The sequence below is a fragment of the Hyaena hyaena genome, unplaced genomic scaffold (genome assembly GCF_003009895.1).
Source record: "Hyaena hyaena isolate Hyena2069 unplaced genomic scaffold, ASM300989v1 scaffold_130, whole genome shotgun sequence".
Classification (NCBI taxonomy): domain Eukaryota; kingdom Metazoa; phylum Chordata; class Mammalia; order Carnivora; family Hyaenidae; genus Hyaena; species Hyaena hyaena.
The window spans coordinates 1,786,131-1,802,274 of NW_024080762.1; the positions used below are offsets into that span (position 1 = coordinate 1,786,131).

At 38.4% G+C, this 16,144-nt stretch overlaps 1 protein-coding gene across 3 annotated transcripts in view; it reads left to right on the top strand.

The window, feature by feature from the left end:
• The window catches only part of MYO9A (myosin IXA), a 233,627-nt gene extending 217,767 nt beyond the window's left edge, over positions 1-15,860 (top strand). For all 3 annotated transcript variants that reach the window (XM_039237839.1, XM_039237840.1, XM_039237841.1), the window contains 3 exons: positions 8,221-8,423; positions 10,313-10,455; positions 11,121-15,860. In XM_039237839.1, coding sequence (XP_039093770.1) covers positions 8,221-8,423; positions 10,313-10,455; positions 11,121-11,584 — 810 coding nt within the window. In that variant the 3' untranslated portion in view covers positions 11,585-15,860. The remainder of the gene's footprint in view (positions 1-8,220; positions 8,424-10,312; positions 10,456-11,120) is intronic.
• The last annotated feature ends 284 nt before the right edge of the window (positions 15,861-16,144 follow it).

The window sequence follows — 16,144 nt, forward strand, 5'->3', positions numbered from 1 at the left end:
CCCCCCCCCCCCCCCGCCCCCGTTGTGTGTTTTAGAATGAATGGATTTGTAGAGTTAGCATGAATGTCCTTAGAGCTGCCCTCTACTTTACCTTAACACCTGGGCTAGATCAGTAGTTTCTCTTTCTGAGATAGCATATCTTCCTTCTTTCTTCCCCCAAATCTGCTCAGAAATCTATCATTTATTGTCGTGTGCTATTCAGAAGATACTAATATGTTTGCATAAATAGCTAACTTTGAAAAGGACCTCTTAAAATATCTTTTTTTATTGTGAAATAACACATATGGAAAAGTACAGAAACATATATTCATATCTTAATGAATTATAAAGTGACTATCCAGATATCACCCTTAGGTCAAGAAGTAGATTTCTAGCACCCCCAGAAGCTCTTCTCTTTCTCCAAATACAATTCTGTGTCTCCCTCCCAAGGTAAGCAATAAGCTGAGTCTTATGTAAATCACTTACTCTGTTTTCTTTGTTGTATATATCTCTGCACAGTATCGTTTTATTTTACCTGCTTTAGAGCTTTATAAAAATGAAATTGTATATTATTTTGTATCTGACTTATTTCACTGAATGTTATATGTGTTAGACTTAACCATATTATGTTTAGTTGTATCTCATGATTATTAACTGTATTCCAATGTATGTGTATACCGCAGTTTATCCATTCTAATGTTGAAGGACATTTGGCTTCTGTTTAGAGGAATTGTGAACATTGCTATGAACAGTCTGATGCATGTATTTTTGATGGACACATGAACGTATTTTTGTTGGGGGTATATAGGAGTGCAATTACTGGGTCATAGATATATGTATCTTCAACATTAGTAAATAATAGCAAACATTTTTCCAACATGGCTATACTATACTAGCAGTGTATGAGGGTTTCCAGTTGTTCTCCGAGTATACCAGTATATATATTGCCAGATTCCTTCATTAGAGCCATGTTAGTAGTGTGTCAAAGTGGTTTAATATGTATTTTTGTGCTGTGACTCTAATAATGTGCTTAAGCGCCTTTTCATAAGTATATTGGCCATTTGGATATCCTCTTTTGTGAAGGACCTGTTGAGATCTCTTTCCCATTTTTCTAATTGGGCTATCTGTCTTTGTCTGATCTTAGGAGTTCTTTATGAATTCTGGGTACAAGCCATGGTTACGTCTATTTCAGATTTTTTTCTTCCACTCTTAAGAGTATCTTTTGATTAACAGAGTTTCTTAATTTTAATGTAGTCTCATTTTTCTTTGTTTTTAGGATCATGTTTAAGGGTAAGAATTTTTTTTTTCAACCTAAGGTTATAACTATCATATTTATTATCTTCTAAAAGCCTTATTGTTTTGCCTTTGTTATTTTGGTATCCAGTCCATCTGACAGTCTTTGTATGTGGTGTACTAAAGGGAGTGATCTTTTTATTTTCTATGGTACTATGATTTAATGTTGAATTTTATGAATTGCCGTTACTATTAAGTATTCTTGTGCACATATTCACAAAAATTCACACATTCTCTGTGTTCGTGAGACTTTTTTGTTTCATTGACATGTATACACACATACAGTGAATTTCTACTATTAAAACCATCATGTTTGCCAGTAAAATCATCTGGGCCCAGAGTTTTCTCTCTGGAAAGGTCTTAATTTTTTGATTTAATTTATGAGATTATCCACATTTTGGGGGTGCCTGGGTGGCTCAGTCAGTTAAAGCATCCCACCTCAGCTCAGGTCATGACCTCACAGTTCGTGAGTTCAAGCCCCGTGAAATCTGACAGCACAGAGCCTGGAGCCTGCTTAGAATTCTGTGTCTTCCTCCCTCTGTGCCTCTCCCCTGCTTGCACTCTGTCTCTCTCTGAAAAATAATAAATAAACATTAAAAAAATTTTTTAAGACTATCCACACTTCTAAATATTTTCCTTGATAATATTAATTACTTGGGTTTTTGTAGACATTCCTCCACTTTGTGTAAAATTTCAGATTTACTGACTGACATAAAGTTATTCCTAGTAGTCTCTTACCCTTTTCATATCCTTCTCACTACCGCATATTTATGGTAGTGTCCCCTTTTTCATTCCTGCCTGTGGTGGTTGTAAATTCTTAATTTTTCTTCCTCAGTCTTGCCAGGGCTTTAAACTTTCTGTCTTTTCAAAGGGTTACATTTGGGCTTTTGTTTTCTTTATTCTAATGTTCATTTACTCTTATCTTTATTTCCTTTTTTGCTCCTTGGGTTTTTTTTTGTTTGTTTGTTTGTTTTTTGTTTTTTGTTCTTTAGTTTCCTGAAATTGATGCTCATTACCTCATTAATTTTTAACTTTCCTCTTTTCTAATGTATGCATGTAAGCCATAATTTTAAGGTAGACAGTGTTAAACTGTATCTTGTGTATTTTGATATTGTTGTTTAGTTCAAAATAATTTCTAATTTCCTTTGTGATTTCTTCTTTGATCATGGATATTTTAAAGTCTGTTTCTTAATTTCTGAATATATAGGGACTTTCAGGTTTTGTGATGACACTGTCATGAACTTATTTTAAGTTACTTTAAAGATCAGATAAATTATTTCAACCCCTTGGAAATGTATTGTCTTGGTGTATGTACTTTAAAATAATGAGTATTCTAAAGTTGTTAGATACTGAATTGTCTATTATATCACTTACGTTTATCACTTATGTTCCTTTCTGTAGCATCACTGGTTTGTGTGTACACATTTGTTTTTTCTGTGCTGATTATAGCTTTGTCTGTTTCTTTGAGAATTTCTGTCAGTATTTTACTTTAAATTTTTGGAAGCCATTTCTTAGGTACTTTCAAATTTGGAAATCTTCTATCTTCATAATTTGAAATTTTGTCATTGTGAAATATCCCTCTTCATCACAGGTAACACTTCTTACCTCAAAGTTTACTTCATCTAGAATTTATATAGCTAGTCTTCTTTTGATTAGACATGGTATGTTTTTTATACCCATATTTTTACTTTCAGCCTTTCTGAATTCATGTGCCTTATAAACTTCATATACTTGGGTTTTCTTTACTAAGTCAGTCTGACAGTCTTCAGGTCTTAACTAGCACTTTTAACCTGTTTATGTTTAATGTAATCACTGATATAATGGGATTTAAATCTACTATTTTATTTTGTGCTTTTTATTTTTCCTGCCTAATATAAGCTCCTTTTCTTTATTGCCTTCTTTGGGTTTGTTTTTTGTTTGTTTTTGCCTTTTTCTTTTGGTTACTTTCTATCCAATTTTTTCTTTTTGTTATTTTCAAGTTTTATACTCTTTTACTCTTTTTTTTCAGTAGTTAACCTAAAGATTACAACATAAATATGACTATTAAGTCTGTTAATTTGTACTTTTATTTTTTCTCAGATAATGCAAGAACTTGAATATGCTTCAGCTATTATTGGTATAGTTGCTATTGTTTTCTGTATTTTCTGTGAACTTTAAATCCAACACATTATTGTTATGTTTTATACAGCCAGTATTCATTTAAACTTACTCACATAATTACTGTTTTACTGTTTTCCTTGCTCTTCATTTATCCCCCCTGACTTCTCTTCATTTTTAAGCCCTTTAGTGCAGTTGTGCTGGTGACAGATTCTCTGTCTGTGTCTGAAAATGTCTTTATTCAGCTTTGTTCTTGCAAGTGGTTTTGCTATATGTAGAATTCTAGGTTGGCAGCATCTCTTTCCATTCATCACTAAAAATACCATCTATATTATTTGCTTCCCATTATTTTTGTTGTAAAGTAACCATTGAATTCAATAGTTTCTTCTTTGTTGCATGTGTATATATATTTCCATTTCATAATTCAATTAAAAGTTTTTTGAGTATAGTTGACACACAGTGTTACATTAGTTTCAGGCATACAACATAGTAATTCAACAAACAAATGTTATGCTGTGCTCACCATGAGCGTAGCCACCATCTCTCACCATGCAGGACTGTTACAGTATCACTGACCAGATTCCCTATGCTGTACCTTCCATCTCTGTGACTTACACATTCCAAAGCTGGAAGCTTGTGTCTTCCTACTTCCCTTGACCCATCTTACCTATCCTCTCACCCCCTTCTCCTCTAGCAACCATCAGTTTGCTCTCTGTATTTATAGGTCTGATTCTACTTTTTGTTTATTCATTTGTTTTGTTTTTTAGATTCCACATATAAGTGAAATCATGATTTTGTCTTTCTCTGACTTTTTCACTTACCATGATATCTGCTAGATCCATCTATGTTGTCACAAATGGCAAGATCTCATCCTTTTTTATAGCTGAGCAATATTCCATGTATGTATGTGTACATACACATACAAGCACACAAACATAGCACATCTTCTTTATCCATGTATCAGTCGGTGGACACTTGGACCGCTTACATAATTTGGCTATTGTAAATTAATGCTGCAGTAAACACAGGGGTGGGTATATCTTTTCAAATTAGTGTTTTCATTTTCTTTGGGTGAATACCCAGTAGTGGAATTACTGGATCATATGAAATTTCTACTTTAAAGTTTTTGAGGAAGCTCCATACTGTTTTCCAAAGTGGCTGTACTAATCACTATAAAAATGTTCCTTTTTCTCCATATCCTCGCCATCACTTGTTATTTCTTGTCTTTTTTATTCTAGCCACTCTGAAAGATGCAAGATGATATCTCATTATAGTTTTGATTTGTATTTCCCTGATGATGAGTGATGTTGAGCATCTTTTCACTTGTCTGTATGCTATCTGTCTGCTTTGGGAAAATGTCCATTCAGGTCCTCTGCCCATTTTTAAATTGGATTATTTGGTTTTTCTGGTTTTAAGTTGTGTAAGTTCTTTATATATTTTTATATCATCCCCTTATTGGATATATTATTTGAAAATATCTTCTCACATTCAGTATGTTGCCTTTTTGTTTTGTTGCTGCTTTTCTTCACTGTGGAAAGGCTTTTTACTTTGATGTAGTCCTAGTATTCATTTTTGCTTTTGTTTCCAAACCTTGCCATAGGAGACATGTCTAGAAAAATGTTGCTATAGTCAGTGTCAAAGAAATTACTATGCATGTTCTCTTCTAGGAGTTTTATGGTTTCAGTTCTCACATTTAGGACTTTAATCCGTTTTGAGTTTCTGTGTGTGCTAGAAAGTGTTCCAGTTTATTCTCTTCCATGTAACTGTTCAGTTTTCCCAGCACCGTTTGTTAAAGAGGCAGTCTTTTCCCTGTTGTGTATTCTTGTCTCCTTTATTGTAAATTAATTGACTGTATAAATGTGGGTTTGTTTCTGAGCTCTCTGTTCTGAACCATTGATTTATGTGTCTGTTTTTGTGCCAGTACATCTCTTTTGATTACTACAGCTTTGTAGTGTATCTTGAAATCTAGAATTGTGATACCTCCAGCTTTGTTCTTTCTCAAGATTGTTTTGGCTATTTGGGATCTTTTATGATTCCACAGAAATGTTAGTATTTGTTTTAGTTGTGTGAAAAATGCTGTTGGTATTTTGATAAAGATTGCATTGAATCTGTAGATTGCTTTGGGTAGTATGGACATTTAAATATTAATTCTTCCAATTCATGAGCATGGAGTATATTTTTCCATTTGTTTGTGTCATCTTCAGTTTCTTTCATCAGTGTTCTGTAGTTTTTGGAGTGCAGATCTTTCATTTCTTTGGTTAAATTTATGCCTAAGTACTTTGTTCTTTTTGGTGCAATTGTAAATGGAATTGTTTTCTTAATTTCTCTTTTGCTACTTCCTTATTAGTATATAGAAATGCAACTGATTTTTCAATATTAGCTTTGTATCCTTATTGCAGGTATATATTTTTTCTGACTTCTTTTAAGAGTATCTCTTGCCTTTAATTCTTAACAGTTCTGTTTATGTTTGAACTTCTTTTTATTTATCCTTCTTAGAGATTGAAAGCTTTCTTTCAGGTTGATAGGTGATTATCTTTAATAATTGGTTTTGAAAATGCTCTGTCATGATCTCTTTAGTATTCTACAGGATCCCTCTTTTCTTCTGCTGTTCTTTTGTTTTTAAATTTTTTTTAAATGTTTTATTTATTTCTGAGAGAGAGAGGTGGGGGGGAGACAGCATGAGCAGGGGAGGGTCAGAGAGAGAGAGGGAGAGACAGAATCTGAAACAGGCTCCAGGCTCTGAGCTGTCAGCACAGAGCCCGTTGCGGGGCTCGAACCCACGAACCGTGAGATCATGACCTGAGCCAAAGTCGGACGCTTAACCAACTGAGCCACCCAGGCACCCCTGCTATTCCTTTTTTTTTTTTTTTTTCTTAACTACAAGGAATTTTATTTGTTCCATACAACAAGAAATCCTACAATTGGCAGTCCTGAGCTGGTGTGGTATGTCATTCACTGATGCCATTAGGGACCTAACTCATTTCGTCTTTCTACCTCCTTGATCCTTAGCTTATAGACGTTCATTTTCATGCTGTACCTCGTGTCACAAGTTAACTGCTGCACTCAAGATATCTAAATTTAGTCTTCTGCTATTCTTTGTATATATATATATATATATAGTAGATCTTTTTATTGTGCCCTCTTTTACTTTCTTTTCTGAACTTTTTCAGGAAAAGTTTTGTTTTGTTTTCTCTGCTCAATTCTTTGTTTTCTTCTGACTTAACTTGCAGCCTACTATTTTAGTGATATCTTTCTGTCTCCTTCAGCATGGCTATTTTAATTCTGTCTGATAACCACAGTATCTGGAGTCATTGAGGGTTTCTGGGTTTTGTTGTTTTCACTTACATTGTCTTGTCTCCTTTTGTGCTTGGTTACCTTTGATTATGTGTCATACATAGTATTTGAAAAACTATTTATAAAAATATTTTGAGGGCTGAGATGATATTACTTTCTTCCAAGGCTTGTTTCCATTTTTTCTCTCAGGTTCTAGGGCACTAGCAGTCTGGGATTCCTTTAACCCAGTTTTAGGAATTACAATTTTCTGGACCATTCAAATGACTTGAAGCTAGGCTACAACGTCCACAAAGACTGTTATTTCAGTTAAGTCTTTCAGGTTGCAAACATTAGGGATGCCAGTGTCAGGCATGGAAGTTTTACCAGGCAGCAGTCCATACCATTGCACGGGTCTGGACTCTGGTTTTTATTCTCTACCCCAGGGGTTGGCAAACTTCCTATAAAGGACCAGAGAGTAAATAATTTAGGCTTTGTGGACCATACAGTCTTTTGATGCAACAACCATTGCTGCCATTGTTCTTCACAAGAGCCACAGACAATGTGTGAATTAATGAGCTTGAATGTATTTCAATAAAGCTTATTTACAAAATCAGGCACAAGGCTAGATTTGGCCCAGGACCATAGTTTGCTAACCCCTGCTAGAGTCTGTCAAAAGTTCTGCTCAGATTCTCAGCCACCTCTTCTTCAATTTAGGGTTGCCCTGAATGCTGATCTAGCCTCTCTTTAGTCTGCTCTGTTAAATAGCTCTCTAAGGCCTTCAAGAATATTTGGGTTTTTTTTATGTTTGGTCCAGTTGCTATCAGCAGGAGGTTTAATCTGAAATACCTAGTCTGGTATTATCAGAAGCTAAAGTCATATACAAAGTTAACCAATTTAACAGCACTGAGAGTTTTCCCCCTTTGATCTCAGGAAGGAAATTTCTTGAGGTGTTCTCAGAGAATCTCTCTCATTGGCATTCCTTTGATATATAAATGACTTTTCCTTTAATGAAACTGACTTTTCAGAACATGTTCCTGTAGTCTTCCTAGAGAGATTGTGCATTCCAGAGTTAAAGTTGTAGAGTAGTATTGTCCATCAGAACTTTCTGTGATGATGGAAATGTTCTGTATCTTGAACTGTTCAGTATGGTAGCTATTAGCCATCTATGGCTATTGAGCACTTGAAATGTGTCTAGTGTGAATACCAAACTCAAATTTTACTTTTTTACTTTTATTTAATTTTAGCTAATTTAATTTTAAATAGCCATGTGTGGGTAGGCACTTAGTTTGGAGTGGATAAAGCTTATATTAAATGAAGAATCTACTCTTAGTGCAAAATGTGTTCTTACAGTCTCGCCCACCAAAGTGTCCATTTTCTAGTGCTTTTGCAAGAAATACTTAACCTGAATATGTTCAATGGACAGTAGTTTCTCTCTAAATATCTTAGACCTTGCAGAATGTTTCCATGTATACCTACCATTCACCTGGTGTGATGGAAGTATACTTGCTATCCTAAACAGGCCACATAAAACTAATGCAGTCACTCAATTTAGTTTCTAACACATATTTTTCTTTGCAGGGAAAGGGGAGACTTCGTCGAGGAAACTATCCAAGTCCATCCTCTCCTGTTATAGTTCGGTTGCCCTCTATGTCTGATGTGCCAGAAGAGACCTTGACTAGTGAAACAGCTGTGGAGACTGACATCACAGAACAACAGCAAGCAGCTATGCAGCAGGAGGAGAGGGTACTGACTGAGCAGATTGAGAACCTACAGAAAGAGAAGTGAGTTTCCAGGAGGAAAGGGAACGACTGGTTATTACTCATTACTTCATTCTGTGCTTTCTTGATTTTTCCTTATTTATTAAATTTCTCTCAAGTGTGAAGCACTGTATCAGGTGATACCGGGCACGCAGGGAAGACAAAACCGTGTTGCCTGGACTCAGGTAACAGCGTGAGACTTGTCACCGTAGTGAAGGAAGCTCCATGAGCAGGGAGACCCGAAGCTGCTTGTGTCAGTTCTGGAGATGCTAAGCTGACACACTGGGACAAGGTGGTCAGTCTAAGCCAGGATTCCTGACCAGTCTGAGACCAGCCTCACTGACTAAATTGTTGTTTGAAAGGAGGAATAAGGATTCCTAGGTTAATACAGAGGCCCTTTCAAGAATAGGTATTACTCAGAACTCTCTAAAGTAAGATCATTGTCTGAAGATCAGTGTAGAAATGGGGCCAACAATTAGATGGTCAGGAGCTAGGATAGATAGGCAGCAGCTCTAGTGGGCACTGGGATACTAGGTAGGGAAATTGGTTGCAATTTAGGAGAGAGACAAATAGTCAACTGCCCTCCACCGTCACTGGAGAAAGGTAGGTAAAAATAACACTACATTTGGGGGGATAATGTGCATATGCTGTGGTTCTTTTTGAAGGTACTATGTACTGGTTCTGGTTGACAAAAGACTCTCAAGCTTTAAGGGAATTTTTGTTCCTGAGTTCTACCATCCCAAGTCTGAGAGCTTGATGCATTAGGGGACATAGGAGTCTGTGAAAGTACTTTTTGCCCATCAGGACTGATTCTAGAATTTAGGCAAGCTAAAGAAACAGCTGGGGCTCAGATATGCAGAACATGATATGGCTGAAGTAGTATACATTGACCAGGGGCTAGCTATTTGATGTAAGAATGATTTGAAAAGAGGACCTAACTCAGCTTTGATGAAAATGGTATTGGAAGTATTGAAGGATGAGCAGTTCAAGCTTGGCAAAGTGGAATCAAAGCTAAGAAGGCTCTGAAGGAGAAGAGACTTGATGACAAAGGGAGTAAGAATTAGAAGGATAAGTAGGTTGTTGGCCAGTGTATTTCCAGGTGTAAGGTCTGCCCATAAGAGAAAGTTGCCCACATAATGTGGAGGAAAGGTTGTTAGAAGTAGCAGACACAGAGGAACTTTGGTCTTAGAGGACTGAAGTGAGCTTTTACAAAGACCTTAATTGACATAGATCTGGGTGACTTCAGACAGTAATGAGAAAGCAATATTAGGAGCCAAGTACCAAAGATTTGAGGGAATAAGAGGGCACAACTGAGAGGCAGGTGGGTGACTGCTGAAGGGGAGCAGAAAATGCTGTGTGTGAAGGCAGCATAAGCTGCAAAGGACAGAAAAGATCAGTCAGCATTTTACTTCATCAGAGGCCTCTCTTGTGTTTAAGGTGAAGATATCATCTGTAGCATAGTTAGTGCCTCTTTGACGGAAGATAGTTTAAAAGCTGGAAGGAATCTTAGAGTTTATCTCATTAAATCTTTGTTTTGTGAATGAGGAAGCTGAGGTCCAGAGAGAGGAAAGTACACTCCTGATGCATTACATATGAGTTTAGAGTGAGTTTAGAACAGATCTTTAGAACCCTGATCTGATTATCAGTCCCGAGTTCATTTTACCAAAATATCTTATAGCTGCAGCATCTTTTCCTACCTCACTCTTTGCTCTGTTATAGGTCCCAGGCTTTGCAGTTTTAAGCCTTCATTATTACTGTGGCTTCTGGATCTCTGTCACCACCTTGGTTGAGAACAGTAGGAAATGTGACTGCTTTTGCTACTTAAAAATTTCTTGCATCATAGGTCTTTTTTCCTGTTGTCTTTTTTCCACTTCTTATCAAATGCTAGTGAATTTCTTGATTATATCTTACAGGGAGGAATTAACGTTTGAGATGCTTGTACTGGAACCCCGTGCTTCTGATGATGAAACCCTGGAGTCTGAGGCCTCCATTGGGACTGCCGATAGCTCAGAAAATTTGAATATTGAGTCTGAAGGTGCCATCTCAGAGAAATCAGGTAAATGAACATGAGACCAAAGACTCCAGTTTTTTTGTGTGAAGGAGGAATAAGGATTCCCAAGCTAATAAGACAAAATCCCTTTCAAGAATGCCTAACCTATGTGAGCAGGTGACAGAGTCCTAAGGAGTTAAAATGTACTGATCTTCATGAAGCTTCCATTATATACTGTTCATCAGACCAAGCCTTTAATGTAGTGCAGTTTTTTTGTCAGTTTAATGTTTTCTCCTTGATTTACCACAGAGAAAACCCCATAGTAACAACACATGTTGTCTTACCTGTGATCCATGTTCTGAAGGTGGTTAGCAGGCGTTGCGTCCTGCTGAGAGATGGACTTGTGCCAGAGGAGGTATTTAACCACCTGGTGTGTCTCAGGGAGGCAAAGAATTACTACATATCCTAGCAGTTTTTTCAATGATAGTGACAGTTGTAGGCCTCTCCTAATGGCAGAGTCGAACTCCAGACTTCTTGGAGTTGACTCTGAAATGACCTACATAGAAATGGATAACTTCTCGAGTTATGACAGTGCACAAAGTAGGTCAGCTTGGACCCTTCAGACCTCAGCCCACCCAGTTTCACGTGGGAATGGTGAAACTGATTCATTATGGGATGATTTGCTTTAGAGGAAATTGTCATTTATAGCTTTGATTTCTTCTTTGAATTAGAGAGAAGCTTAGCCCTTAGCTCCCTTAAGGCAGCTGGCAAGCCTGAACCTTCAAGCAAGTTGCGAAAGCAGCTAAGAAAGCAGCAAGACTCTTTGGATTCATTGAACTCTTCAGTCTCTACTTTATATTCGTCTAGCACTGCATCTTCTCATGGGACCAGAAAACGATTTCAGATTTATTCTAAATCTCCATTCTACCGAGCTGCCTCAGCTGGGGAGGTCCTGGGAATGGAAGGGCCCTTGGGCCAGACCAGATCCCTGGAAGACAGGCCTCAATTCATCAGCAGAGGAACCTTCAACCCTGAAAAAGGCAAACAAAAATTAAAGAATGTGAAAAACTCACCTCAGAAAACCAAAGAGACCCCAGAAGGGACAGTGTTGTCTGGCCGCAGGAAAACTGTGGACCCAGACTGCAGCTCCACCCAGCAGCTAGCACTCTTCGGAAATAACGAGTTTATGGTCTGACCTGGCAGCTGTATGGCCCTTCACGGCTACAGAGCGGTAAACACGTCTCACCTTTGGGGCCTCTTCTCATCGCCGTGTCCACGACAATGCATCGTACTGGTGGTCCTGCCTCTTGCCCAAGCGTACAGCTGAGAACTTGTGTGCTCGTTTCCTGGGCCTCCTGCAGAAACAGAAAAGCCCCTTTGAAGCCTGCTAGGGATGGTGCCGGCTGTGCCTTGGCTGCTGTATTTGACTGGAGATTTCACCAAACAGAGCCACCAAGGACCCTGGGGATTTGGGTCGCTTGTGGAGGTCTTTGTAGCTGCCTCTCCTCCATCCTCGTTTCCTTCCCAGAGGTGGGTGTTGAACTGGAGGGGACATGGTGGGCCTGAGGGACCCACTGATACCTGACATTCTAAGAAAACATATAAATCTTTCTTAACCATGAAAGCAAAAGCCTTTGGGTTTATTTTGGGATAGTTAGGAGCTGGAGCAGAATATAATTTTTTTCCAGGGATTTATAAACAAAAAGCCTAAGCCCTCTATTTTAAGATTTTTGAGAAACACTCTATGTTATATTCTGGGGAAAGTAAAAAAGTAATTGTTTCCATGAAGCCATCAGAGCCTGTCTCAGACATCTGGTTACTTAAGGAAGAAGAGAGTACATGTTTTGTTTTGTTTTTTGATGACGTTCAATGTCATAATAATCGATGCTGGTTTCACTCCTGGTTAGTTCCTGCCAAACACATTGCATGGGCTAAAGTTCAGTAGCCTACTGTTCTCATATTTCCTGGTCCTAGGATTAGGTTCCTCTAATTTTTTTTAAATGTCTCATCAGGGACATGGTGATCCCTAAACATGAGGGTTTCATCCTAATCCACCCAGGCTTTTCTCTTTGTGTAGATTAAATCAAAGATCACAAATGAACCTGTTGATCTGCTGGTGGTTTTCCACCACAAACTCAGACAAATAATATGACCATTTAATCACTTCTCCCAAAACATTCATACACAACACTGCATGAATAAGTGTTAACAGAAAGCTGCCAAAAGAAATAAAGTTTTTAATATAACCGTCTAACTATTATCTTCTTTTCCTCAGACCATCAGTATTAAATAGATGAAAGAAAAATCAAGGACTACTTGAAGCTATTTTTGTTAATATTCTGGTTACTGAAGTTTACTGTAAATATATATGTATAGTATGCATATTTCTTTTTAACTTTATGCTTCCCTCCTCCCTGTGGAATTTCTTCCCACAGATTAGGGGCCACTGGATAGGGGTGAGAGCCACTATCCCTGGGCTGAGGGAAAAATCAAACCATCTTTTTCACCACTGGGTGTCTCCGTACACCTGAGCTACAATAGTATTTTAAGCTTCTTAGCATTTGTGGGATTAGAAATCTGTTTTTGCTATTTATAATATATGGAAAATGAACATGATACCCTTTCTTGAGATAAGTATGTGAAAATGTTTATTTTTAAAGTTACTAAATGCATCTTGTCTAACTACCACATGCACTGTTCTGAAAAAGAGCCTCCACCATCTGTAACCTGAATTTTGGTTATTCTTTCTTTTCATACTTCTTTAATTTGAAGTTATGGAAACATTTAGACTTTTGTTAAGGCAGAGTCTCTCCTGTTACACAACACTGAACCTCATGTCACTGCCTCAGCGGTTACGGTCAAGCCCCAGGGGTCAGACTTGGAACATCATTCTGAGTGGCAGCTAACGGTAGCAGGAGTCTTACCTCTCCCTGGTTTGGTTTCAGAAATGAGCTAGGGAAAGGCGTGTTTTTAAATCTCCAGAATGATGATGGTTGTGAGTAAATGTTAGATTTTGTATCCCGCAAACATCTGCCACCTTGTTCGTGCTGAGGAGTAATAAATGTAAAGCCTTTAAAAATCTGAATTTTGGAGAATCTCCTAGAGAAAAACCCAGCCCCTCAGCATGGTCATGTCCACCTGGGGTTGCTGGCGCCCCAGGGCACCTTGCCAGGCCACACAGGCCTGCTTCAGGACTCCGGGGAGAGGAGCGTCCCCCTGGGCATTCACAGCTACTCTCCACTCGCTCCAGAACATGAGTTAAATACCATACAAGAAAGAGATTACACTTGTTGGATATTCCTTTGGCCCCGAGGAACAGCTTGGAGGACACATCTTGTCATATGTTCTCCCTTCTGAAACTTTGTAGATTTTGTTTGCAAAATAAGTTTTTGGCAGTTAAAAAAAAAGCTCATTATAGGTAGGTCACTTTATAGGAACTAGGCAATGGATGTTAAGAGACTATAATTTTTCTCAGGGACCTGAAACCTGAATTTGGATCAAATTAAATAAAAAATACTTGTTTTGCAGTTGGTAGATTTGTGGATTTCTAGTCATTTAACAGACTGCCAGAATGGAGGGTGATGGAGAGGAGACATCCACACAGATGTTAAGAATGGAGAGCAAGTGTGGGACCCTCCCTTTGAAGGAAAGAAAGCTTTTCTTCTCGTAGGATAACAGGTATTGTTGGCCTGATAAAGAGATGAAGCCATAATTCTTAAAAGCTGTCAGAACCGAGTGCTGTCTCTTCTTCCATCTGATCTTAACTGGTCCTCTACGCGGTTAAAGTTGTCACCACAAAGTGATGCTGTATTACAATCACGATGAAGATGTTTATCCTTAATATGTGTCAAAGTTGTGTTTCCTGTTGCTTCTCCTTTACCTTTCTTTGCTGTCAGATGCCACAAACAAAATCCCTGGGTGGCAATGGTGAGGCAGCCCCCCATTTGGAGCCCATACTCCAAAATACAGAGAAATTCTGTTCATATCACACATTCCCAGCCCCAAACAAAGCCTGGATATTCACTTCTCCCCATTAAAGCTGACATATCCTTTATCATGGAAAATGTAATAGAAGCAGAGAAGTATAATTTTAGGGTTACGTTGTGTATCATTAAGTGAGGCAAGTCTGTTTAACGGCAAGGATCAGGCAGGTAATATGCTTAATGCATTTCGTACTTCCTGCCATTTTATTTACTTTGCCACTCTGGGCTTCTAGAAACACAGAGAGAGAGAGTTCCCAGTATGGGTCTTGCACAAACAGAGGGACCTGAGAAAAGGGGATGGGATACCAGAGCCCCTACCTTCTCAGGCTTTGGAAACTGGCTGCAGCTCTTACCCTGCTGGGACTTAGTGGAGACTTCTGTGTCCCATGACAGTAGGGCTGTGTTCACTGTCAAAGACAGAGGGCGGGGCCGGGGGCCTAGAAGCGTGCTGAAAAGAGGAGCTCCAGCACAGTCCTGCATGCCCACTTCAGTGACCATGGGCCATGGTTTTCTAACTGTTAACTAACGAATGTGTACCTTTTACAAGCACTTTGGTGAACTAGAGAAGAAAGTATTCTCAGGATGTGTTCAAAGCTAAGAGGGTTTTAATTTTAAAAAGAAACACAGTCCAGATGGCTTTTCTGATCCTCCTCTCTTCTCCCCTGTGGTGGGAGCTAGCTAGGCCCGGGGCATGCGTCATTCTGTGTTGGCAAGTATGTTCTGTCTGTCCATAGTTTTGTGACAGTTCCCCAGCACTGTCCCCCAACAACACCATGCTAGCCTTGGTGGTAAAAGTCCCTGATATTTGAGGAAGTCCTCTGTTCTTCTGTGCCCCTAAAATATTTCTAACCACTTTCCTCTGGAACCACTCCCACATTTGATTTGGTGTTAAAGGTAACAGCAAAATGAAGAATGTGGAGATGGATCTATTTGGTCTTGTTGGTCTCTTGGTTAAAACTGTTTAAGGGGCCTATCACCTTGCTGTCCATCTATATACCTAATGCCTATTTATCAGCCCTCTTAGGTCATATAAAAGTTGCACCTTTTGAACCAAGTAATTGTATTTACTAGGGGAAAGGTGTGGATTACAGATTAGTATTATATTATTTTAATGGATTTAAAGTAATTTATAAGTATGCTGAGTGTAAATTTTTAAAGGACTATGTATTGTAAAAGGACATATCCTGTGAAATATAGTATCATTTTACTGTTTAACAGAATAATTCTATAAAAATGATTTATCTCACCCACGGAACTGACTACATTCCTGATGCAATCGACAGGCACTTTGTAATTTCCTTTTGGGTTGGGTTTGTTTTTTGTTTTTTGTTTTCTTTTTTTTTTTTTGGAGGTGGGGGGAGTAAGACATCATCTGTATGAAGTGCAGTTTGTGTCACTCAGAATATGCACTGTATAGCTACACAAAAGCAGCTTGATGAACAAATCACTCCATGGCTCATTAAAGAACAAAGCTTCCAGAAGCAGCAATATGTGTGGTTTGTTTTCTGACCATCCTGGCTCCCACCCCAACTCGTCCAGCCCCACTCCGGTGCTTTTTGTTTAAGGAAAGGACTGAGCGGTTGACGAAGTGCAGAAACCGTAGTACCAGAGCTCAACTGAACCCAAGTGAAGGGTGAGATTCAAGCTGTTAGGTTTCTGTAATGGATGCTAGCTGCTAGTTACTAAGACTTCATTTCATCAGCCCAGAGCTAGGTGGACAGCCAAGACCACAAGTCTACATTTAGGATCCTCACTAAAGAGACCGTGAAGAA